Source organism: Hydra vulgaris, chromosome 09 (genome assembly GCF_038396675.1).
Source record: "Hydra vulgaris chromosome 09, alternate assembly HydraT2T_AEP".
Lineage (NCBI taxonomy): Eukaryota > Metazoa > Cnidaria > Hydrozoa > Anthoathecata > Hydridae > Hydra > Hydra vulgaris.
In genome coordinates, this window is record NC_088928.1 from 15,974,677 (window position 1) to 16,002,189 (window position 27,513).

The 27,513-nt window shown below is 26.9% G+C and overlaps 1 protein-coding gene across 2 annotated transcripts in view; it reads left to right on the forward strand.

The window, feature by feature from the left end:
* LOC100214211 (exportin-1) overlaps window positions 1–27,513 on the forward strand; it is a 63,976-nt gene that overhangs the window by 9,452 nt on the left and 27,011 nt on the right. For both annotated transcript variants that reach the window (XM_065804842.1, XM_065804843.1), the window contains exons 7-23: window positions 4,751–4,866; window positions 5,307–5,372; window positions 11,062–11,110; window positions 11,328–11,369; window positions 11,522–11,599; window positions 13,177–13,231; window positions 13,586–13,659; window positions 13,795–13,926; window positions 14,408–14,434; window positions 16,656–16,850; window positions 16,977–17,115; window positions 18,318–18,421; window positions 21,712–21,789; window positions 24,236–24,336; window positions 24,422–24,477; window positions 25,396–25,475; window positions 25,882–26,013. In XM_065804842.1, coding sequence (XP_065660914.1) covers window positions 4,751–4,866; window positions 5,307–5,372; window positions 11,062–11,110; window positions 11,328–11,369; window positions 11,522–11,599; window positions 13,177–13,231; window positions 13,586–13,659; window positions 13,795–13,926; window positions 14,408–14,434; window positions 16,656–16,850; window positions 16,977–17,115; window positions 18,318–18,421; window positions 21,712–21,789; window positions 24,236–24,336; window positions 24,422–24,477; window positions 25,396–25,475; window positions 25,882–26,013 — 1,524 coding nt within the window. The remainder of the gene's footprint in view (window positions 1–4,750; window positions 4,867–5,306; window positions 5,373–11,061; window positions 11,111–11,327; window positions 11,370–11,521; window positions 11,600–13,176; window positions 13,232–13,585; window positions 13,660–13,794; window positions 13,927–14,407; window positions 14,435–16,655; window positions 16,851–16,976; window positions 17,116–18,317; window positions 18,422–21,711; window positions 21,790–24,235; window positions 24,337–24,421; window positions 24,478–25,395; window positions 25,476–25,881; window positions 26,014–27,513) is intronic.

Sequence of the window (27,513 nt, forward strand, 5' to 3'; positions counted from 1 at the left end):
CTAAACTGTAAAAAGCAAGTAATAGATTTTTAAAACAATTTGAGAAAAATAATACTCTGTTTCATATATGAATTTAGATTTTATTTGTGACTTTTGTTTTAGTTAAACTGTAAAAGATAAATAATTGATAAAAAAAATGTTTTAATGATTTTTAACACGGTTTGAAAATACCATTGTGGTACTTAAAATTACTCTAGTGACGCAATTTAACTTTTAACGATATAAATATGTAAGCTAAGTTGAGTTACTTTAAAGTGTATTAAGTGTTTTCGTTACACAGCGAAATCTTGTCACAAGGCCTGAAATATATAATAATATATAATTATGAATGTGTGTTTAGATAACATCTCTGATGTCACACTGAAATAGCCTGCTGCCGGGGGCTGCAGTACATATACTAATTTATAGCCTGCTGCCACAAGGGAGTGCCGCTACATATATATATATATATATATATATATATATCTATATATATATATATATATATATATATATATATATATATATATATATAGATAGATAGATAGATAGATTTTACTGCAAATGAAAAAATTATTTAAACTAATATAAAAGTTATTGATGGAGTCTGTTGGATTTTATAAATATTCTATTCAGTATTATCAGTATATCAGTAAAAAAAATTGTATTTCCTTGTAAATTATTGTTTTAAACAATCTTATATTTAACAGAATCTTTTGTTTGTTTATCACAATTTATTTATTTCAATTTATACATATTTAATGTTGTTTTTTAAATAAAGATTATAAACAATTTATAGATAGATTTTATCTGTTACCCATAAGATAATTTTTAAACATAATTTTTGTTCATAAATTTTTACGTCAAAAGATCTTTGCATGAAATTAAATTAATAAGAAGCAAAAAATTTTAAATGCCTTTGTGAAAACACTTCTCCCTTTTTATAATGAAAAAAATGTTTTTAGTATATTTTTTGAATAAATGTCACTTAAATGATATTAAAAGATAATTTAAGGGTAATTACATTTCAAATCATCAGAACAAAACAAAAAATGTCACCCTATGTTTTGGATTTTCCTTGTTTTTTTATGTTATAAGGTTTATGAAAACTAGGAAAATCTGAGATTTGGAAACTCCAACTCCTTACGGTCTTGAGATATTCAGGATTCAATTTTCTTCTTTATGCTGACCAGCATTTTAACAGCAAAATACTTTTTTGTTGTTAAATAGCAATATTTTATGAATCAAATGAGGTATCATCCTGAAATTTTGTACATAGACAATCTTCCACATGGTGGAAGATTGTTTATGTACAATCAGCAGGCTCGTGTCACCCCATGTTTTGGATTTTGCTTGTTTTTTTATATTATAAGGTTTATGAAAATTAGGAAAATCTGAAATTTGGAACCTCCAACTCCTTACGGTTCTTGAGATATTCAGGATTCAATTTTCTTATTTACATAGACAATCTTCCACATGGTGGGTACAAATTTTAAATTGAAAATTTTTTTACCACCTTAATTACATGTAAATTAGATAATAAAGGCATATATTTTGGGGTATTTTGATGGTCAAAATGATGATGTCACCTTGATAGTTTTATTTGATGCATTTTTATAACTTACGATATTGGTATTAAACATCGCTATTAATAAAAAATATATTATTGCATTTTTTGACTTTTCTAAATGCAACCTTTCAAGTCAAGCTTATATCTATGCTGATTAAGCATAAAACTTTTAGTTAACTTACGACAAAATTAGCTATATCTTAATTTTATGTTATTAAAAGTTATTGTTAAAGTCTTTTTGAGGGCAATAGAAAATTATACTTTATTTAAACTTTTTTGTGTCTAGGGATAGACTCAAAGTATGAGTGGGGGAAAGGGAGGGGATAAGAGGTCTTCTCCCCCTTTTGTCCACCCCTCCCCCCCCAAAAAAAATTAATTATTTTTTAAATTAAATATTTTTCCATAATTTAAAATTTTGTTTTGCTAAAAAACTTTTGAAGGCTTTATGGAGCAATAATTAAGGATAATAAATTTATTTATTAAAGCTATGCGGTAGTGGTGTAGCGCTCGCTTCATGAGCGAGAGGTTCTAAGTTTGATTCCCGCCACGTCCCTGGTAGTACCGCGCTTAACTTGTTTTTCCGTGCAGCGGCACGTTATATAATTACTTCATAATTGGTAAAGAATAAAATTGAATTACCCTTTAATCATATATAAGAGAAAATCATACAATATAATGTGAGTGGTATTTCTTAAAAATATTTATTTTGTAAAGCATTTCAAAACTAGATTTTTTTAATAAATTTAAAAGTTGGAAAATTATGGAAAGGTGTTCTGTTGGATTAAAATGTAATGTTGACTGTCACAAGCAAGATTTAACAAGAGGACAATGTCTTTTAGACCTATCAAAATTTTCAAGTGATGAAAAAATAAAGTTATTATGGAGAGCTTGTTTAATTGATTGTGGAAAATTGTTTACAACAGTTTGCTATTATCATAGAGAACACTTTGGAGTTGCATTTAAAAGAAAATTTCAGAAATCTATTTTAAAATTTCTGTAATCTATTTAAAAAACATGGAAATCGAAAGAAAAGCATAAATGGCAATTTTGACATTAGTAATTTAAATATTAATTAAATAAACTATAGAAATAATAAGAAAAATGGTTTTTTAAGAAGCAAATCTTTTTATAAACTTTTTTATAAATTTAATGTACAGATACCAAGTGAGCTGGTTGTGCAGCAGGTTATTTATAATCATATGGATTATGTAGCTTGCAAGTATGACAATTTTTAGTGGATTAGAATTATAACCAAAAAAGATGAAAGATAAGGAGATTATAAAATTCAATTTATGCATACATATGGTCCCAGGCCAAGTTTTTCTTGGCCCGCACAAGAAGATATGTGCTAGGTCCCATCAAATCATGTTTTATGTACCATTGATCTGCCAACAAATGGTCGCATATATAAAATTTCAAAAACTGAGTTAGAAAATTATTGAACAAAATAATCAAGATTTATAAAAAAAATTTCTAATGCATTATTATTTTTATATTTGTATGTTATTTTTTCTAATATAGTTAAGATATAACTTTATGTGAGTATGTGTAAAATTGGCACAAATTGGCTACTCAAAAAAATTCCAATAGTCACTTGTTTTTATGTTTTTAATTATAAAAAAAAAAGAAAAAAGAATTGGCTTAGTAAAATTTTAATTGCCCCCCTCTCCCCTTTAGACCATGAGCCGCATGTACAAAAAAAATAGAGACAAAGTATAAATTTATTATTGTCCTCAAAAAGACTTTAACAATAACTTTTAATAACATAAAATTAAGATATAGCTAATTTTGTCATAAATAAGTTAACTATAAATTTTATGCTGAATCAGCATATATTTAAGCTTGACTTAAAAGGTTGCATTTAGAAAAGTCAAAAAATGCAATAATATATTTTTTATTAATAGCGATGTTTAACACCAATATCGTAAGTTATAAAAATGCATCAAATAAAACTATCAAGGTGACATCATCATTTTGACCATCAAAATACCCCAAAATATATGCCTTTATTATCTAATTTACATGTAATTAAGGTGGTAAAAAAATTTTCAATTTAAAATTTGTATCCACCATGTGGAAGATTGTCTATGTAAATAAGAAAATTGAATCCTGAATATCTCAAGAACCGTAAGGAATTGGAGGTTCCAAATTTCAGATTTTCCTAATTTTCATAAACCTTATAACTTAAAAAAACAAGCAAAATCCTAAACATGGGGTGACATAAGCCTGCTTATTTGACATGGAACCCTTTAATAAAATTCCAAATAAAAAAGTTTTCACTTAACATAAAACTAATGTGTATGTAAAATGTATGCCTTTGAAGCATTAAAGGCCTGTCAAAGTGTATTTTTTTTTTTGACAAATTTAGTTCTATTATATCTCTAAATCTTTAAATAAAAGTTGTAAAAAAATAAAACAGTATTTTGTTCAAACAATAAAACTTTTTAGTTTTTATTTAGCAAGTACTTTTTTAAATATGTTTTAATGCTCTCACAATTTTCTCATGTTCTAATTAATAATAAAAAATACAGAAAACAAACTTTGATACTGTGACTTTCACTATGATCTTTGGCACAGTGACTTTCAAAATATAGTTTTATTATTTTAGTCATCTGGCTACCATGAGTGTACACCTCTGAGAGTATTAAATATCAAGATTTTGTAAAAGCATAAGAACAATTCTTCTAAAATTTTAACAATGAAAAAATCTAACATTAAATATAACATTTAGTTTAGAAAAGTTGGTTGTTGGTTATTGAGTTGAATATAACTAAATTCCATATGATAACAACAACCTAATAAATTTAACTAAGAAATACTAAACTGTTAACTGTAATTTAATTATGTTAACAATGTAGTTATTATTTGTTTCAAAATTACCAATAAGAAATTGCGCTAAAAAAGATGTTATCAAACAATAAAAAGAAGTTAGAAAGTCAAAATGGCATTTTTGTATAGCAGGGAAAGTTAGTGTCTAGCATTGTGCTGCTAGATACTACTTTTTTTAATATTGTAGATTTAAAACCAGTATTATATATATATATATAATCTATTAAAATTCTCATGTCAGAAAAGATGGCAGCAACGTAGGTGAGCTATGTTGCTGTCATTTTTTAACTAACTTATCATATACTCCATATCGCTATATATAAGTATATAATAATGCTAAAGAAAATGTGAGTGTTTAACATTATATTATAGGTTGTAAAACAAGAATGGCCGAAGCACTGGCCAACATTTATAAGTGATATTGTTGGTGCAAGTAAATCAAATGAAAGTCTTTGTAAAAATAACCTTATTATTCTAAAACTGCTCAGGTATGATATTCTAAAATATTCTTTGCTGTTTTATTCTCTAGTTTCTTATAGCTTTAATTTGCCCCAAATTCTTAAAATGCTCACTATATAAAAACGTTGTCAAGTTTTCTAAAAAAATTACTTAAAGCATGGGCGTACAAGGCGTGCAACCGCACGTACTTCCCGGGAAGGCTTGATATACATATGTTTGTATATAAAATTTGTTTATTTTTTACATGCAAAATATGTTTATTTTTTACATGCAAAATTTTTTGAGGTTCAGATTGTATGCGATTGTATGCCGTAGATTTGGTTTTGCTTAAACCCAAACAGGATTTCAAAGGCTGATTAATATATTATTTCTTTCTATATTAATTAGATTTTAGCAAATTAATTTTTTTTCTTTTATAAAATGAGACATTGATACACGTGATGAAGTATCACTAATAATATCTCTTTAGTGAAGAAGTTTTTGACTATTCTCTTGGGCAAATGACACAGACTAAAGCTAAACATCTTAAAGACAGGTATTGTAAAAATTTCAAATGAATAAGATTATTGTTTCTAATGAAATAACTTAATTTTATTCTTATTTATATTATGTCAATAAATATTTAGTTTTCTATGTATTTTATGTTTTCTAGAACTTGTCTAACTTGTTTTCGATACTTTTTAAACCATATTTTTGTAATTTGTTCTTTTTATTTCATTTTCACCTTTCCCTTTCCTAATGTTGCCTTTTCCTGGTTTCCTTCCTGGAAAAAAAACTTGTGTGCAAAAGAGTTTCTGATCATCTTTGTTCTGCATTTCTGTTCCTTTATTACAATTTTAAATATTTCTTGAAGGTCACGTATAAATGTTTCTTTTGTTTCATCCTGTTGCTTTGATGTCATAGTTTTTTGTGTACCTTCAGAGATTGTTTAATGCAGTTTCAATGATTTTCTGATATAATGTTCTGGAAGAAACTTCCAGTTTTTCCAGTGAATTTGAATTAAAAAAATAAAGAGGACTTTTTTTTTTTAATTAAATTTACTCCCAACAAAATAATAGAGTTAAAGAGCAAGAAAACAATTGACCGAAGACTTAAAAAGTTGTAGGTTGTTTGAGTCAGGAAAACATGAAGGTGGAAGAGAGTTCCAAAAGATTGAAGTGCATGGAAAAAACTAGACAAATAAATGTTTTTAGAGCATGCAGGGACAAATACAGTAAATAGATGTGAATTTGCTGGATGATGAGTCAAGCAAAAATGAGTTTTGGTTTTTGGAACTTCAAAGAATGATAGCTCCTTTAAGCAGCAACCATGATAGTACTTCCTAGTTAAATGCTCTTTTGCGATGCTCTGTGATAAGACTATAAGGATTTCTGAAAGTGCCTTAATAACAACACACCACAAAAAATCAATTGCTGTTAAGAAAGTCATATTTTTCTTATTTAGATTTACTTTCAATAATTTTTTCATATTTCAATTTTTTTCATTAATTTTTTTCAATAATTTTCAATAATTTTTTCAATTCAATAATTTTCAATAATTTTCAATTCAATAATTCAATTCAATAATTCAATTCAATTCAATAATTCAATAATTTCAATTCAATAATTCAATAATTTTCAATAATTTTCAATAATTTTTTTCAATAATTTTCATTAATTTTTTTCAATAATTTTTTCATATTTCAATTTTCATATTTCAATTTCAATTTCATATTTCAATAATTGTTTCATATTTAGATAAATGTTTATTTTATATCCCCATTTAGACATTTCTTTTCTTTGACAGTATGAGTTGCTTACAAGACATATTTTAAATACACTGTGCCACCAAGATTTTTGATAATAAAATTTTGTGGTCTTTAGTCAGTGATGAACCTAGGGTTTACTTGGGGATATTTTTTTTTTGGGGGGGGGGGCAAGGAAACAAAGGGAGAAGACTTGGGGATTTTGTTTGTGAATTTTGAATGTGGGGGAGAGAAGGAAAATGGTTGTTCATAACAAGCCCCACCCACAATATCTCCTAGTTAAAACCAGCGCCATGGCAATGATTTTTAATCATTAATTTGTTTGTGTAAACCTTGTTTAATTTTATCAGAAAATAAGGAGAAAATAAACTTTGACCACACACAGATCTTATGTTAAATATTGATTAAAAATTTTTTAAAGTATTTAAAAACATTTAATAAATACTAAAATTAAAATATAGTTAATATAGTTAACTAACTAATATAATAATATAGTTAATAAATTCTTAAAATACTTTAAAAAACTTTCAATAAATATTACACTATTGTAAGTGTAAATATCAAATTATTAGTGTAAATAAAGTAAATATTAACTGGCAGCTTAAACATTAATTAAAAATTTTAAAATACAGGGTGTTCCGAAATGGTAGACCCCATTCTAAATACCTGTATCTCAGAAAATACTTGATGGATCTTAATGAAACTAAATACACTTTATATTGAAGGTCAAAAGTTTTATTGGTTAAATTTACAATGAAAAGTACAAATATTTGTTAGTTTTATGACAGATATTGATAAATGTTCAATATGAGCGCCGCCTATGACTCTGCAAACGTTGAGTCGGTATTCGAGCTTGTGCCAAACTTGCTGTAGCATGTCTTCAGTAACAGTTTCCAGTGCAGCTGAAATTCTCTGTTTCAGTTCCTCAATGTTAGCTGGAAGTGGAGGTACGAAGACTAGGGCTATTCCATATCAAATCACTTAAAGGCTCCCAGGGTACCACCTCAGATTTGCTTTAAATTTTGACCACACACAGATCTTATGAAAAAAATACAATCCAGAAAATTTCAGCTTGATTGACCAATTTGTTCAAAAGTTATGATTGAATTAAAAATGACCAAAATCTGAAAAATTTGTATCAGGAGCTTACAGCAGTTTTTTTCGATTTTTGACATAACTTTTTAAATAAAGATGGTGATCACCTGATATTTTGTGGGTAATAGTTTTTCACCCAAATAACCCATTAATGCAGTTGTTTTTGACTGATTTTTTACAGTTTTTGAGTTATTGTACCTTGAAGTTGCTAAATATTGCAACATAAATATTTTTTCGAACTTTAATGTGTTACAGTTTAATACTTACTTACAGAAAGTGGATTTTTTTGTTACCTTTGTGTACTTAGGGTCACCACTTGTTAGAATAATCAAAGTTATGCATTAAAAATTAAGTTAGCACATGCAGCAGCCTATTGAAAAATCACTTTTTTTTAAAATTATGATAAATTACATTGACTTTGCTGGCATAGAAAGTAGCGTAAACAGTTGAAATAAATTATGAAACTTTTTAATGTCGAGGTTCTACATATAGACAATCACCATAAAAAAATTTAAAGACCTATACTCTATCTTATGACATGATTGTAGTCTTTTGAGAGTGATGATATTTTTAAAAAGGGAACAAAAAAATACCACTTACCACATACAAAGTTTATACCTCAAATTTTTTACAAACTATACTGTAAAAAAGTGCATTCAAAGAGTAAGATAATCAGTTAAAAGAAAAAGTATGTATAAATGAAACTAATTAGCTTATTTCTGATTTATATAACTCATAATACTGTCATAGTCATTACTAGCAAGAATATAGTCACGAGCACTTATACTTTTAATTAAAAAAAGTGTTCTCCAGAACTTTCTTCAATTTTTGCTAGACTCTTAAAAAGTTGTTCCGATTTTTCAAATTTCTAGAAAACACTTTTACCTCTCCAACAATCCTACGATTAGTCTTCAGTCTGTTATTAGTTTCTTGTTATAAAGATTTTGAGGTTATTAAATTATTTCTTTCTAACTGCAGTAGTAAAGTTATTCTTAAAAGCCTACCCTCTTCTTTATTTCAAGTAACTTTAAGGGTACCACAAGGTTCTATCTTTACTCCTGTATTGTTTCTTATCTACAACAACAATCATCATGAAATCTAAAATAGCTCTATTTGCTGACGACTCAACTTTATACTCTTGTCTTGACAAAAAAATTTCAATAATTACTAAGAACAAGCAGCCCATTTTAAATCTGAATTCTCTTCTGTAACAGCCTAAGGCTTGCAGTGGCTTATAGTGACGAATAACAACCCTTTTACTCCAGACAAAGTCTAAAAGCACATTGTAAATGTAATTAGACTTGCTTTATCTGCCAAGCTTGAGCCACCCCTCCATTGTTGTAAGGTTGCATTTCTTTTTTGTACTAATACCATAATGGTCAATGCTCAAATGAGCTATCATCTCTATTACAATAAACCAAAACTCATTCTTGCTTGGCTATTTGTTTAACAAGTTGCATCCTTTTACTGTATCTGTCCCTTCATGCTATAAAAACTTTTATTAATCCAGTTTTTTTCTTGCACATCAAAAAAAAACAACCTTATAACTCTTATCCATCTTCATGTTTTTCTTTTATATACAACCTACAACTTTTCAAGTCTTCAGTTAACCATTTCCTAGTATTTTAACTTTCTATTTTAAAGTAACTCATAACTTTCTATTTTAAAGTAACTCTCTATTTTAAAGTAACTCATAACTTGTGGTTGCTTGCAATCTTGTTGGAAGTAATTAGGGTTTGTATTAAAAATATATAGATATATGCCAGTATGTAATAAACAGTAAATGTAAGCATAAAATTATAATATATAAAGTATTATAATTTTTTTTCTAGCCCTGGTTATCAACCCCTGCTAAATCTTATAGTTTTGCTGGAGCCAGGTTTGAAAATAGTCTCATTTTTAGCCAGTCACTTAGTACAGTCAAAGCCTCTGTAAAGTATATACCTCTAGCATGTTTTCTGTAAAAATCTATAGTGTTTTTTTTTTTTTTTTTTGTTATTCACCTCCTCAAGGCCAAGAAGGCTACTACAGATGAGGAGGCTACTTGATAGTGGTTATAACCCTCTCTCAACTCTATAACTCCAAAACACGAACCTCGACAAACAAGGCCGCTGCGCGGAGAAACAAGTTGAGCGCGGTACTACCAGGGACGTGGTGAGGATCAAACTCGGAACCTCTCGCTTATGAAGCAAGCGCTTTACCACTACACCACTACCGCATTCAAGTGTAAAGAATAGAGCTAAGGATAACAAAGTTATCTTGTTAACTAGGAAATAAAATTTTATAGCCAATTTTTTTTTTTGAATTGTGAAAATAATGTAGTGACTTGGCTAGAAATTTTTTTTTTTTTTTTAAATCAAATAATTTCTTCTTGTTTCACACTAGCTTTTTGCAGCTATTAATGGCTGAAAATCTGGTTAAATGTACTGAAGCAGTACAGTCAACCCAGTGTAATATTTCATCATCCAGTTAAGTTGTTGTATCAGTGTTGCATTACTGCTGAAATTATTGCATCATCCTGAAATTACAAATGAAATCATTGTCTAGAATGAAAAAAACATTTAAAAAATACAATAGACAATATTTTGATAAGTTAATAAAAATAAATGGAAACTAGAAGTAAAAATAAAGTTTGGTGTATTGGTCAAGCTACAGCTGTGATCACAGTGTACAAGTTGCCATCTAAAAGACTAGCGTTTGTGGCAGATCAGGTTTTAGACTTTTGAAAAAGAGCTAGAATTCTAATGAAGCAACATGTTATAACACATCTTGAAAAACTTACAGAAACACTGAAAGCTAAAAGAATAAAGGTGAAACTCAGCAAAGTAATTAAGAAAACTTTTTCTTGAGAAATTAAAGAACTATTTGATAATGCTCCCGAAGATGCTTTAAAATTAATCACAATAGAAGAAGACAAGATGTTTATACTACAAAGAGAAGTAAAAATAGGCTATATGAGTTAAGTTGATTGTGAATTACAATAACTTTTATATATTAAAAAGTTGAATAATTTTAATAAAATTTAATACTTTGAATAATCTGCTCTTTTAGTTGTTATGTCGCAAGAGAATTGTGTTGTGCAAGTACATGTGCAACATGTACTTAGTACTTAGACATAATGTATTTCAAAACAATACTTTCAAATACTTTCAACATAACATGTGCAATGTTTTTATTGATGACAAGATTTTAAATTTATATGATATATCATTGTAGTATAATAAAATGCTTGTATAGAAAACATTTACTTAGTTGTCTAATTCTTTTAAATATAAATAATATTTTGTTTAAAAATTGTAAAATAAATTCTGTAAAATACATGTAACTGTTCTGTAATATGTAGTGTACTTAATGGTATATGCACTATAAGAATTTTTTTTTTCAGCATGTGTCAAGAGTTCTCTTCTATATTTCAGTTGTGCGAATATGTGATGGTGAGTTATATCTTTTCTTTATATATGATATTATTGATCTGATTGGTATTTGCTGATATCTCACTTATATCTTCTTTTTATATTCTCTTTTCTTTATATCTTTTTTTAATATTTCTTAAAAATCTTCCCATCTTATAACTATTACTTATTGCTCATATCTATTTAATTGGTATTTCAATTGTAAACATAATGTCGAATATAATTTTGTAAATTTTAGGATAATTCTATGAATATTCCACTTATTGATGCAACATTAAAGGTGACTTTATTTTTAATTATGTATTAATTTAAAAATTTTTATACTGTTTTATACTTTAATAATTTGAAACTGAAATCTCAATGTTTCCTTTTTTTTTGAATTGATTGTTAATAATGTTATTGAATTTAGTTAACTATAATAATTTTTCATAGACGTTACTCAAATTTTTAAACTGGATACCTCTTGGATATGTCTTTGAAACTAAGCTCATATCTACTCTTATTTATAAAGTAAGTATAATATATATGTATACATACATACATACATACATACATACATACATACATACATACATACATACATACATACATACATACATACATACATACATACATACATACATACATACATACATATGTATATATAATTTGTTTATGTAGTTATGTATATTTAGTTTTTAAAATAGTTAATTGAATAGTTAATCTAATATTCTGTAAGTTTTGCTGCAATCCAACTTATATTATCTAAGAATAAATTATAACATTCTTATATTATATAATTATAGCATTCTTAAATTAGGTTTTACAAACTTTTTATATATTTTTTAAAATATATTTTAGTATATACACTTCATTCAATAGTATATGCATTTTGCTGAACTAATTTGCTCGCAAATATCAATTTTTATTCAATTTTAAATATATAAATAAAAGTTATTTTTATTCAATTTTAAAATATGCAAAGTGTTTAGTGGAATAATCAGTGTTAAGTGGAATAATCAGATTAAACAGTTTTATGATTAAGTGATTTTATAATTATCCAAAATAAATATATTTTTGAAAAAATTACTTTTCAATTTTTATCTTTTTTTATTTGACAAAAATTTTCTAAAATTTCATGATAATATAACTACTGTTACAGATTTTTGTAAAAAAGCATGAACTATTTTAACATTATGGTTTAACAAAAAGAATTTAGTCACAACAATTTTTGCAAAAAAGCACAATGATTGCCTGTTTTAGTTGCTAATTGGTAATTCTTCTTATACTTTAATATATTTATTTAATTTATACATTCACTTCTATTTTCTAAATTTGATGCTGCATTCAACTTCATAAACAAGCGCAATCATTATTTAAGTGCTGGCATTATTATCATAATCATTATCATCACCATCATCGTAACCATCAGCAACCTAAACCACCTCATTTTTCTTTTAGATACACTCACTATTACCAAAATCTTTCTAAAATCATGCTAACTTTCTTATTTTTTGACAACTCTTTTTTTTAACTATTGGAGTTGCACCACACATGTAACTAATCATCTCCTTTTTTTTTCAAGACTCTAGACACTGTCAACCTTCATAGTCCATGTTTTACTGCAATACATCATAACAATCTCTTGATGGATGTGGTGTATAACTTTCCTTTAATCTTTAGTGATGCACATCTTGCTTTTAAAAGTGGAGATGGTTCTCTAAGCCTAAGCACACATTACTTTTGCTTTTGATGTCTCTTCTTATTCACCAGCTGATCTAATTGTATCTCTTACATCTAAATCTTAGATATTTAATTTCTTAGATTACTAATTATAAATATTTTTACTAAATATTTTTTAACATTTTATGGTTTTGTAGATATTTTTATGTTTAATTCTTGTAAAATTGTTATTTAAATAAATATTAGACTGGTGTAAATTTCAGATAAACATGTTGCATAACAAACAAAACATTTTACTTCTTCCTTTGTTTAACAGTAAAGTAGAAAGTCAAGTTACTTAAAGTGAAACAAATGTCTTTCAAACTTTTGTAAATTTTAAAAAATTATTTTTATATTATTGATTTTATAATTATCTTTATTTTTAGTTTTTAAATGTTCCAGTATTTCGCAATGTTACTCTTCAATGTTTAACTGAAATAGGTAATTTTTATAACTAACATGAGTATTTTTTAGTCATTTCAATAAGAGGATTTAATATCTTAAACATTTTTTTATTTCAATAGTTATATTTATATGCGTTATATATAATATATTTATTTATGTTGCCATGCTGCTTTCTTGGCTTAAGATGATTTATTATAAATATTTTTTTGTCCAAATATAAAATGTCAAGTAAAATTTTAAATACAAATATACAAGTTTGCAAATGCTAATTTAAATTTTGTGTGTGTGTGTTAGTATCAATTAACAATCCACAATACAACAAACAATTTTTTATTGTATTAAGATCTATTAACAATACACAATACAATGAACAATTTTTTATTGTGTTAGGATCTATTAACAATGCACAATACAATGAACAATTTACTGTTTTGTACAGTTTAACATTATCACAATTGAAACAAGTAAGTTTTATTTTAAAACATTTCCGTATTAAAATTAGATTTTTTCTATCAAATTTAGTTTGCTTGCAAACTTCAAAACTAGTTAGTTTTTAGTTTTCTTTTAAACTTCTTTTATAATTTTTTTTTATCTTTTAGATGCTTCCTTTAACTACAAATTTAAAGTTGGCTTATGTAAATGGTAGCAACGATGAGCAAAACTTTATACAGAATTTAGCACTTTTTTTATGTTGTTTTTTAAAAGAACATGGTGTGTTATTGGAAAAAAAGGTTTGTTCTTTTTTTGTTGCTAAACGTCATGTCAAAAATTAGAAAAAGTTTAAAAAATTAAAAGTTTGCTCACATAGAGTCAGTCCCTTTTTAAAGTATTGTGATTGTAGTCTCTTTTTAAGTATTGTGAATATAGTTCTTCCAGAGTAAAGTGAATGTGAATTTAGTGTTAAGGTTTACTCTTTACAGCTTTGTGTACCAAATGCTTACTATAGTTTAAATATACTATACTAAAAGCTATAGTCAAGAGATTTGCTGCTCAAAACTTTGCTAAGCTATGCTACATTTTTTGCTTCAAAAAACCACGCTTGTAGACATACTACATTGTTTTTCTAGGAAGTTATGATAAACTTTAATTAGATGTTTAAACTTATTACTAAATATTAGTATGTTATATTAGGTTTCATTTATTTATGCAAATTTGTTTAATTTTTGAAATAATGTAAAATATTAATGCTTTTGTTTTTTGTTCTTATTTTAGATTGAGTTAAAAACATCATTGTTAGAGGTAGATAAAAATGAAATTTTTGTTTTAAATTATGTGTGTTGTTGTAATTAATCAGCTTAATTGCTAAAGTATGAAAAATGTTTGTAAAAAAATTCTAAATTTTCACTGAAGTTATTTATTTCCCTCAATTTCCACCTGTGATTTAGTCAAAAAAATTCAAAACCTAAATAAACATCAAGGTAGAAGGTTCAGATTAAATTCAGTAAATTATATTATTAATCAAGACAAGATGAAAAACTTTAAAAGTATAAATCTTAAAAGCTTACAGGGTGCATAAAAAGTTTGGGGCCTATTCGCAAAACACAGTATTTCATTTACAAAACACAGTATATTTTATTTGCAAAACAGGCTATGAGTTTATATACACAGTTCATCAGACATAGTTATTTACATATTCTCAAAATGTCCTCCCTCTTCCTGGATGCACTTTTTTAACCTCTTAGGAAAATCATCCACAGCTTTAGCAATTGTTTCCATTGGGATTTCTTTCCAGGCTTTAATCAGGTCTTTTTTTAACTCTTTAATTGATCGATGGGGTTTCATGCAAGCTTTGGTCTCTAGAATACTCCAAAGCAAGTAGTCGAATGGGTTCAAGTCTGGTGAGTTTGATGGCCATTCTCCTGTCTCCGAGATGTCAACTTTGATAAAATTGGGAAAGTTCTCTTCCAGACAAGTTTGATCTGTATAGCTTTGTGAGAGGGTGCACCGTTCTGTTGAAACGTCCATTCTTCATCTACAAAATGCTGCTGGGTCCAAGACAAAAAGTTTTTCTTCAAACATTGCTCGATATTCACCACCACAAACTTTGACTCCATCTGGAACAAAAAAGAGAGGAGTTTTACCATTGTAGGTGATTCCTGCCCAGACCATCACTTGCTGTGGCTTTGTTGATGGGAAATGATTATTTTTTTGAGTGGCAGGGGTTCCTTAGATCAACTTCTGTCATTTTGATTGTTATGAGCTTGCTCAACATCGAATCAATTCTCATCAGAAAACAGAATTTTTCGGTGTCGCTCAACACCAAAACGTTTCAGAAGCTTCCTGCATCGGTTCAAACAATTTCGTTTCGTCTCTTCTGTAAGTATTTGAGCTGTAACATGTTTTCTGGCTTTTAATCCGGCTCCTTTCAGAATATTTCGGACTGATCCTTCAAAAATTCCAACAGCTTTGGTCATTTTTCTTGTTGAGTTCTTCTGTGTTCATGGGTTTCTTTTGATTCGACCTAAGATCTTATTCCGGTTAGCTGAAGTGTTGGTAGTCTGAGGACGTCCACTACTCTGTCTGTCTTTATAGCTCCCAGTTTCTTGATATCGCTTAATGACTTTGGATACAGTTTGGTGATGTTTGATGTTTAGAAGTTGGACAATTTCTTTCACTCTTCTTCCTTGCTTCAATAGACGAATAATAGCGGGTCTGAGTTCAGACATTTTTCCTACAAAACAATACAAACATTGTTTACAAATGTGGTTACATTATGTAAAATCTGAAGAACTGCATAGGGTGCGTAAAAAGTTCGTCTACCTTGTTTAAAACATTATAGAAAAAGGGCCCCCTAACTTTTTACGCACCCTGAAGAAGATATTCAAATAAATCTTCTTAGTAAATAATAAAGATTTTTTTTAATTCACAAAATATTATTTAATTTATGATAATTTGTGCTACTTTAAAGTTTTATTTTAAAAAAATTATATATTGTGTAGTAAATATTACTGTAAAATATTTAAGTCACTTAACTTACTGGTTAATTAAAACATTTGAGTCACTTAACTTATTGGGTAAGAAAAATATTTGAGTCACTTAACTTGCTGGGTAAGTAAAGTACAATTTAGTTGAGTAATTAGAATTCTCTCATTGTTTATAATTTGTTATTAGAAGATCTTGTGAACTAAAGAAATGCTCAACCAATAATAATGATAGATTAAAAATAAGATTAAAAAATAAAATAAACAAGTTTTTCTCAAAAAAATGTATTTTAAGAAACATGATTTAATCAACAGTAGAAGAAAAATGTGTCTAATATAGCAAACACATAAAGAAACAATTTGACCTTTTAATTTTCTTCCTTGTGCTAGACAGTTTTAAATAATAAATTTATTCACATCTTTTAATCTTTTTTAAGATTGTGAGTATGTTTTAAATTAATTTGCAAGTTACATCTATGTAAAAAAATTTGTGGATTTGGTTTAATGTTTGTTAAATTACTAATAAAAAATAATTTTAGGGTTTACAATATTTGCTTCTTGTATCAGAAGTAGAAGATATGGAGATATTTAAAATATGTCTGGAATATTGGAATTCAATATCTTCAGAGTTATATAGAGAAAGCCCTTTCTCTGCTCCAATCCCTCATTTAGGCTCTCCTTCAGCTGCAGGAATGACTCCAAGAAGGATTATATACATGCCTATTTTATCCAAGGTATTTTTAAATTTTTATTAAAATCTTTTTTTTAATTTTAATTTTCAGATTATTTTTAAATTAGATTTTGTTTTGATTAATTTTGTTTGAGCTTAATTTTTTTAAACTATTCAACTAATAATTTAGATTCGATATATAATGGTCTCACGAATGGCTAAGCCTGAAGAAGTATTGGTGGTAGAGAATGAACATGGTGAAGTTGTAAGAGAGTTCATGAAAGATACAGATACTATTGATAATTACAAAAATATGAGAGAAACACTTGGTAAATAATGGTGAAACTTTGTGTATTAATTTTTGTTCTTAAGTTTAAAAAAAAATAAAAAATTAGATATTATATAGTATAATTATATATTAGTTACAGTTCTTACATAAAAAAAAACTTATAGTGTAAATAAAAAAGTGTAAGTAAATTTCTTTACTAATAATATTAAAAAGTAAATAAATAAATAGGGTTTGAAAATTTACTGACTTTTTCATTTACCAACAATTTACGAAATAAAAGTTGAAATACTGGTATACTAATAAATTAATGATAAATTTTTGTGTATAAATAAGGTAATACAAATGCAGTGAAGCATTACCCTTTTTATTAAATACTTTTTTTTTTTTTAACGACTTCATAAGAAGACTACATTATCGAATATCTTATACCTAATCAAGATCTAATTTTAGTACACATCGACCCAGCTCTTGAAAATACTCTTTCAGATTCAATGCTTGTTAGACAAATGATCATCAAATAATCAAAAGCTATTTGAATTTAGTTTCTTCTTGAATGTATATTTTCTTATCAAAAGTACTTTAAGTGTTCTTTTTTCAAAAACTGACATTCCCTGATTTACGTCTGTTTTTCTACAACTGACATTCCTTAAGTCATGTCTATTTTTCTTAAACTGATTTTTCCTGAGTCGTGTCTATTTTTTGTTAATTAAGAATATGAGATTTTTCCTTCATAGAAAAATAGTTATTTGTTTGAATAGTAATGATGTTGTCATTTGAAAGTAAATCCAATTTATTCACATATTTCTGACCAATTATTTCATGTTCACTCTATCCGTCATTCAATTTGAGTATTTCATCTCCACCCTCAAAACTCAATTAAAGTTTTGTATTCCCACCTTATTTAGCTTTTAATTACCATATTTCTAGTATACTTTATTTAGAACTCAATTGAAATATTTCATGTTTTCTATATAACAAAATATAACTCGCAAATAATATAAATAGTAGTTGAGATACAAAAAACTTATTGTAATGTACTGGTAAATTTACCAGAGCAAAGTTTAACTATTTACCGGTAAACCGGAATTACAATCCCTAGTACGAACTATATATAATGTAACAATTAAATTTTATAACATACTTTAGTAACTATAAAAAATAAAGTTACAAAAAGCTTTACATATTGTTCTACCTCAAAATAATCAGAAATTCATTTTTATTAGATTATATTTTCAATTTTAGTTTATTTGACTCATCTGGACTATCAAGATACAGAACATATTATGACAGAAAAGTTGCAAAACCAAGTAAATGGAACTGAATGGTCATGGAAGAATCTTAATACAGTAAGTATTATCCTACCTTGGTAAATATCTTGTCTCAATAATTTAAATCTCAACCCAATAGGTGAAATAGTTTTTTGTATAGCTTTGAAAAACCTGTTTTAACACTGCAGACTTGTTAAGATCAAACCCCAAACCCTAATTAGATTTTTTAGTATCATACTCAACTTGTTTCTCCATAAAGTGGCTTTTTTATCAAGGTTGGTGTTTCAAATTAAAAATAAAATTAGGAATTTCAATTATAAATTTTTTCTAGCAAACTCCCTCCCATCCCTCTGACTGTAGAAAAGGTCATTGGAATAGGGTTTCTTTTGTATTTGTATATGTATATAAAGTATAGTATTGTTAACAAATTACTAATCAAATTGATGTTTTGATTTTAACTTTACAATTGGCATTATACTGTTGAGATATTGATATCAACTTTTGCAAAATCAATAGATAAGGTTGTTGTAGTCTTGTTGTTGTAGTCTTGTTGCTGTATATATATAACAAACAGTTATATATATAAAGCAACAAGACTACAGTTTTTATTTCTTATTTGAGTTGTTGCTATGATAATCAGTTGTCCGGTGTAAAAGTTATTTTTTGTATTATTTCTCAGTTCACCTGTTTTGCAGATTACGTTTGTGCATTTTAATTGCTATGCTACCCTCTAAGAAGGTTACCATCAAAAGTTTATAAGCTTATAGCTCCTTTCTTTACCCACAATTAAGTTAAGGTTTTTTTAATCAGTTTTACATAGGAGTTTTCCTTTTTAGCTGCTGACCCTCATCAGCCCTTTATATAAATATGTTTGTGTGTGTATTTTATTTTTTTCCCTGAAATCAAAATCAACTGTGTGGAAAGAATTGTATACAAGAAAAAAGCCACTTAACATCAATTTAAATTAAATAATAATAATAAGTTTAAAGAACCAAAATTTGTTTTATAAAAAAATTTGTTTTAAGTAGTACAATAATACAAAACGCTAATTTGTTTGGGTAATTGTTATGTAGCTAAAAACCCAAACAAATCATAACATTTTTTGAATCCATTTTTTGACCCCTAAAATTGTGGAGCCCTTGACCATAGCCTAGTCGACTTATAGGTAAATGCTTTTTCTATAAGCAGTTCTTCAGCTCTTACTATATGTTTTTTTTTTTTTTTTTTTAACATCTTCTTTTCCAACAAGGCTGCAAGCAACCACTATTAGAGTTCGAAGTTACTGGAAGAGAAAAGATAAAGATTGTAGAGCAAGATAACGATTGACAAGATGAAGGAAGCGAATTCCAAAGGACTGATGTTTAAGGAAAAAAACTAGACGAATAAGAGTTTTTGGAGCGTTTAGGAACAGTCACAGAAAAAGGATGACACTCAATTGAATGACAAGTAATACAAGAATGAATTTTAGTAGATGGCACAAGAGACGCTAGCTCTTTGGAGCATAGTATTTGTAAAAAAATAAAAGAGAAGCAACATTATGACGCTGTGTTAATGGTTAGAGGTTGGCTACTAGAGCAGGTCCAGCTATGTTTACAATGCGTTTTTGCACCTTGTTTAAAAGAGGAAGTGCATCATTAGAAGATCCACCCCAAATATGGCAACAGTATTCCATACAATGACGGATTTGAAATTTATAAAGATAGAGAATAGAATCCAGAATAAGAAAGTGTCTAGCTCAATAAAAAGATGCAACCTTAGCAGATGCTAATTTTGCAACGGATTTGATGTATGGTTTCCAAGAAAGATCGGAAGTAAGAGCTAATTCTAGAAGATGAAGGGTAGATGAGCTCAAACGCCCCCTCCAAGCAATCAGAGAGAGTTGGCTTTTTTATCACGACAAGAATAAATGGTAGTACCATCAGCAAACAATGCCACCTTAGATGTCAAAATATCTGGAAGATCGTTAATGTAAATTAAAAAGAGTATAGGGCCAAGGATTGAACCTTAAGGAACCCCTGAAGTTACAGAAAATGAAGAAGAGTGCTGTCCATCGAGGACAACTTTTATACTACGATTGGAAAGAAAGGATTCAATAATCTTAAAGATGTCACCAGATACACCGTAAGAAGAAAGCTTAAGGAGAAGACCAGTATGCCAAACTTTATCAAAAGTTTTTAAAATGTCAAGAGCGATGGCCTTAACCTCTTCACCTTTATCTAATGAATGATAAAACCTTTTGGTTATTACTGTCAGCAAATCAGTTGTAGAACAAGAAGATCGAAATCCATATTGATGATCAGAAAGTAAGTTATTAGATTCAAGATGAGAGGTTAAGTGTTTGTTAATTAAAGACTCAAAAACCTTGCTTATGATAGGAAGAAGACTAATGGGACGGTAGTTAGACAAATCAGATCGCTCTGCAGAATTTTTGAAAATATGGATAACAAATGCCGCTTTCCAGCAGGCTGGAAAACAAGACTCTGATAAGCACTTGTTGAATTGTTTTGAAAGTATTGTTGACAGCTCTAGAGAATACTTCTGCAAGACTATGACAGGTATGTTGTCTGGACCACAAGCTGTAGAAGTGTCTAGGCAGAAAATCACTTTAGACACAGACGCTGGAGTGATACGAATGTCAAGCAATGGATCGACCTGTTTGTTGGCTATATCAGGTAGAACACAACTAGTGGAATCAAGAGATGATATTGATGAAAAGTTCATAGCAAATAATTCAACTTTGTCTTTAAAATTAATTTTGTCAGACTATTCAGTCTTGTATTTATCAGACTATTAGTTTGTCATGGAAAGTGTTCTTCTTTAAATAATCCAATTTTATTTTAGTTTTATCTAATAAATTTGTACCGACTACAGTTTAATCTTATAGTGCTGGCAAGTGACTATCGCATTGAATTTATGGGCAGTTTGAGATTAAGAAACATTTATTTTCACTGCTTTTTAATTTTTTTTGGTTTTTGATTTGTTTCAGTTCTTAATTATATTAATTAGTTTTCTGATTGAAGATTATTTTATATGACGTCAGATCTCTGAAAAATGTATATAAAAAACAACAACAAATATTTTATAAAATATAAAGTTTTCGTTTTAAAACTAGAATAAATAAAATATTAAATACTAAAAAAACTATTGAACATGATACTTTTGTAGTTTTTATATTATTTTAGAAATTTTTTTAATAAAATTTTTTCCTCATTTATGCACCACAATTATTTATCACACACACCGCGCGCACACACACACACGCACACACACACACTTATTTTTTAATTTTCTGTTAACAAAGGGTTGGTTTTGAATTTCAGAGTGATTTTATAAAAAAATAGGTATTGATTTTTTTTTTTTTATCATAGTTATGTTGGGCAATAGGTTCTATAAGTGGTGCAATGCATGAAGAAGATGAAAAAAGATTTTTAGTAATGGTCATCAAGGTAAATATTTCTTCATCAATTATTTTATTGATTATAAATTTATAAATTTTTAAGTAAATTAAACAAAAATTTAGTTATGTTATCAAATTCTAAGTTTTGCTTAGTCATTTTTTTTTTTCATTAACAACTTTATTTATACTTATGTGATAAATTTAAGTTATGCAAAATAAATTGGCTACTCAATGTTTAAAGTTATAAACATTTGGAATAACTTGCCAGTTGATTTTGTTATTCTCAAGAGTATTAATTTCATAAATTTTGAAAATTTTAAACTGCACCTCTCATATGCTAATTTTTTATTTAGCATATATTGTTATTTTATTTTGTTTCTTCTTTTTGTAATTTTGTATTAAATCTATTATTTGATTTTGAGATTGCAACCTAAATTAAATACTTTAACTATCCTATCTAAATAAACAAGTTGTTATATATAAAATGAAACATAAGCTTTAATGTTCTAATATTTTATATTAGAATCAAAGCTTTAAAGTTTAGAAATTGTGTGTATTGATTTCATTTAAACCTTGTAGCATACATATATATATATATATATATATATATATATATATATATATATATATATATATATATATATATATATATATATATATCGAGCCTTGTTAAGAAACATTATACTATTTGAATTTAATGTATGTATTCACGATTTACGTATGCGTTTCGCTATTTACGTTACACAAAAACTTTTTTCGATAAGTTTATTTTAACAGTCATTTGGAACAGTTTATGCGGAAAACATTAAGCTGTAATTGTTGTAAAAACATTTGTGGAATATTTTTTTTATTAGATAAAAAAACAGATAAAATAAACTTTTTATATAAATAAACATTTTTCTATTTTCCGTTTTTTTTTTTTTTAAATTTATTTTATTAAACTTAAATTAAATTTATTATTAATCATAGTTTTAGTAATTTATTTTATTAAATTTAATTAAAATTCTTTTAAAAATTTTAAAACGCTCCACTTTACAATTTTTTTTACTGATAAAATTTCTAAACTATGTCAAAGTAAAAAAAGTTTAATAAATTTAATTCAAGGTACTTTAAAATGCTCATGTTACATATAACTTTATATCAATTTCAGTTTTTTTTAACAAAAGTTTTTTCTTAATCATTAATTTTTTGAATTAAGCCAAAATGTAAAAAAAAAGGTTGATAAGTTGACTGTTATATGATCCCTAAGTGCCAAAATAAGTTGTGATCATGTCATAAAAATCCTAGAAAAATAAGTTTCATGCTAATCAAACTTTCCAGAACAAATTATTTATCGAAATATTAGCGAAAAACTATAATTTTTAACCCCAATTTTTTTTTACTCGAAGGTATGTTTCAACTCTATGATTTAAAAAAAATATACTGGTCTGATTAATGCGCTTTTTAATTTAATGACATTAATACAAAAAAAGTTCTTTCAAACTCGAGTTATAAATGTTATGTTTGGGTTTTCCATTTGCTGTTAAATTTTATGTAGAAAAATTTCATTATTTTTTTATAAAACAAACCAAACTTTTATAACCAATTAAAATTACGCAATCAATTAATAAACTCTTTAAGAACCCAACTTATATTTAGTTTATTTTAAAAACAAGACTAATACTTGTGCTATAAATATAAGATATGTAAATTTCAAAATTATACTGATATTTGTTAAAAGCAAGTTCTGCGAATAACATCTTAAAACCTAAAATACTATTTTTCTTTTTGGATTTAGTAAGAAATAGTTAAAATATATTAGGTTTCATGGTTCATAAAAATAAAATATTTTAATGGAAATATAAAAAAAAAAACAAAGCCGAAAAGCGGTAATCTTTGTTTAATTACAATTTTTATTTTGTCAAAAGCCAGTTACTAAAATACTTTAGGTAGCGCAAATGTTTTTTTATAAAGGGGAAAACACAATCTAATTATGTTGTTGTAAGTACATTTATATCCCTTTAAGAAAATCAACCATAAACAAGTGTCCCCTCATTTAAAAAAAAATAACCATAAAGCGAATGTTTCAAAGAGAAAAAAAAATAAGTTTAAATAAGTATAAGATTTTAAAATAAAGAATTTTTTTTTAATCAATTAAATTTTATTTATAATTTTTTTATAATAATAAATTATGCAACAAAATCTCATAACAAGGCTTTATATATATATATATATATATATATATATATATATATATATATATATATAGTTATTTTATTTATATATACAGCCCTCAGAATTAGCAAAAATGAGCTTAGCAATATTTTGCCGACCTTATTCTGTTAAAGGTTGGCAAAAAAAAATTGACACAAAGGTTTTATCATAAAACATAGAAACGAGGTTGGCATTTTTTTGCGGACCTCAAACACTTTTAGGTCGACATTGCGGAATGCAAACCCTAGTTCCAAGGGCTGTATATGTATATATTTTTTTCATTTTATTTTCATATTTTCCAGGATTTACTTGGTTTGTGTGAGGTGAAACGTGGAAAAGATAACAAAGCTATTATTGCATCGAACATAATGTATATTGTTGGTCAATATCCGAGATTCCTAAGGTGCAGCATTTGCAAGTTTGTTTGCCTAAAACAAATATCCACGTTTAAATTTAATTATTTTATATTTCTTTATATGTATTTGTAGGGCACATTGGAAATTTCTGAAAACAGTTGTAAATAAACTGTTTGAGTTTATGCATGGTATGTTTAATGATGCAGTTTCTAAAAATATTAAATATTGTTTAAATGTCTCAACCTCACCCCTTTATCCCTAGAGTCAATATTTTTTTGCATCTTTTTTAATTATAACTTGTCTATACTTTTTACTTCTGTATATTGATTTATTGAAAATTGTGATATATCCATAAAAATATAAATTTACTTATATGAGACTTAATAATAAATGTTAAAATTAATTTAATATAATCTGTAATTTTGTATTAAGTAATCATATAAAAAGATTACATAGTAGGGTGGAGCGATTTTAAATTTTTTGAAATTAGATTTGCTAGTGTTGCAAATCCTTTTTTCGTTTAGTAAAAAAGTAATTTCACTTTTGTTATTTATTTATTTTGTTTAAATGAGTTTTTTAGGATTTATGAATCATGGAATTAGGAATCAAAATTGATGACGAATTCTAATATAAGTGAAGTTTTTTTCTCTAAACTATGTCAATCTGGTACTCAAAAGATGCAGAATAAAATGCTAGTTTTGAAAATATTTATTTTATTAAAATTTTTTGTTGAAGAAAATAATTGCAAAAATATACCTATAATTGTTGCTTTTTTGCAAATTATGTAGAAAATAGGGGGTTTTTAACAGGGAAAAAAATCGATTTTTTATAGTTTAAATTTTGAATGACAAATCAAGAATATTTTCAAAATCAGCATATACTTCTGCATATTTTATGTCCCCAGTTGACATTGTTGTAAGAAAAAAAAACTTTTAACACTAATAGAACCCATCAAAATTTTTGTCTGAAAGGAACCTTAAGAACTCATCCAAAAATATTTTTTTACTTTTCTTTTATAACTAATAGAATATTTCAGAAATGTTTATTTACAAACCTATTACATAGTTCTATAGTTTTAAAAAATGCTCCAATATAAATAATTTTAGAAACTCACGATGGTGTTCAAGATATGGCTTGTGATACATTTATAAAAATTGCCCAGAAATGTAGAAGGCATTTTGTTCAGGTAAAATTTTAAAGTATTATGTTTGCTTTACAAAATTTGAATAAATTTTTTATACCTTATGTTACACTTAATGCAAAATGTTTAATTTTTTGGGGTCATCTCAGTTTGAAAAAAACAATATGTTTAAGTAAAAAAATGATTAATTTTGAATCATTATTGATGGACAAGTGATAGAGGTGAATATCTAAAGATTTTCATTGTCAATGTTTAAGTATGTTTGTTAATAAAGATTTTAGTGTTGAACTGGTTTAAAGACAACACTCTTTTTTAACAGTCACTTAAATCGATATGTCATCTTTTTATGACATGAAATTTGTCGCACTAAACAAATTGTTTAAAAGTCACCATGTAGATTTAATTGTCACAAATGCTGACTTTTAAAATTAAAGTTCAATGTGTTTTATAGGTAAATCAAGGTGAAGTTATGCCATTTATTGAGGAGATTCTTAATAATATTAGTTCAATTGTATGCGACTTACAACCACAACAAGTTCACACCTTTTATGAGGCTGTTGGATTCATGATAAGCTCTCAAACTGTAAGAATTACTTTTAAAATTATGTTTAAATATGTGCAAGTAGAGTTCAATAATATATAGACTTACATATAACTGCATACAAACACCGTTCTTTGTAGCATTTTTATTTATTATACTTGATTACAATAGACTTTATTATACCTGATGACACTAATGACAATAGATTATCAACAAAATATTTGTGTTTTTCAAAAGTTTATGTCATTATGTCAGTTTATGTCAAATGCGGTAGTGGGGTAGTGGTAGAGCGCTCGCTTCATAAGCGAGAGGTTCCAAGTTCGATCCCCACCATGTCCCTGGTAGTACCGCGCTCAATTCGTTTCTCCACGCAGCGGTCTTGTTCGTCAAGGTTTGTGTTTCAGAGTTATAGAGTTGAGAGAGGGTTACACCACAAATAAGTAGCCTTCTCATCTGTAGTGGCCTTCTCGGAGGTGAATTAACAAAAGAAAAAAATTTTTTTTCTATTCATATTTTATTATGTATGTATATGTATATATATATATATATATATATATATATATATATATATATATATATATATATATATATATATATATATATATATATATATAAAATTGAGAAATAAGACAAATTTTTTCCAATTTTTTAATAAAAACCATATTATTTAACAAATAAAATAACAAAACATGTTTCGACTATTTTATAGTCATCTTTAGTTAGGTTTAAAAAACTTATTTAACTTTATATACCAATATTCTAATAATAAAATATATATAGGTAATAAAATATAAATTAAAATTTTTTTTATTAATTAAGACAATAGCAAAAAATGCAATAATATTGAAATGTATTATGTTTTATGTACTTTGAAATGCAACTTAAGGAACCAAAATGCGTCCAAAGTTTCGAATGCCCAAATGGTTACAAATTTATTTATTGAACAGTCCAGTAAAAGAAAATTCCTGCTCAGCCCTGACATTATTCGGTTTCACAGTATTAGAAATGAATAAGCTCTTTCTAAACAATTTTTTTTTTTTTGTTGTTGTTGTTGTTGTTTCACCTCCCCAAGGCCCAGAAGGCCACTACAGATGAGGAGGCTACTTAATTGTAGTTATAACCCTCTCTCAACTCTAAAACTCCGAAACACGAACCTTGACGAACAAGGCCACTGCGCGGAGAAACAAGTTAAATTGCCATGTGAACCACCATTTTCAAATAGTGTCATTTCCTTTTGAATTTTTGATAACAATTTATCATGTCTAACTGGTTGGCTGGAAAAAGGTTGCTTTTTACAGCCAACATTGCTTTAAAATTTAACAACCGCTACTTTAATGGGAGCTAAAGTTGTAGTAATCCCTGATAATATTGTCATTTTATCATGTGACAGAGCTATAGAATTATCTTGGACTTGGTAAATATCAATTAATGATTTTTTGTAAACAATTTTTACTTTTTAAAGTCATTTAAGTATTAAGAGAAGGCTGCTCCACCGTGTCTTGCAATCCATTATTAAAGACAGTTGATTTTCATAATCAGCCT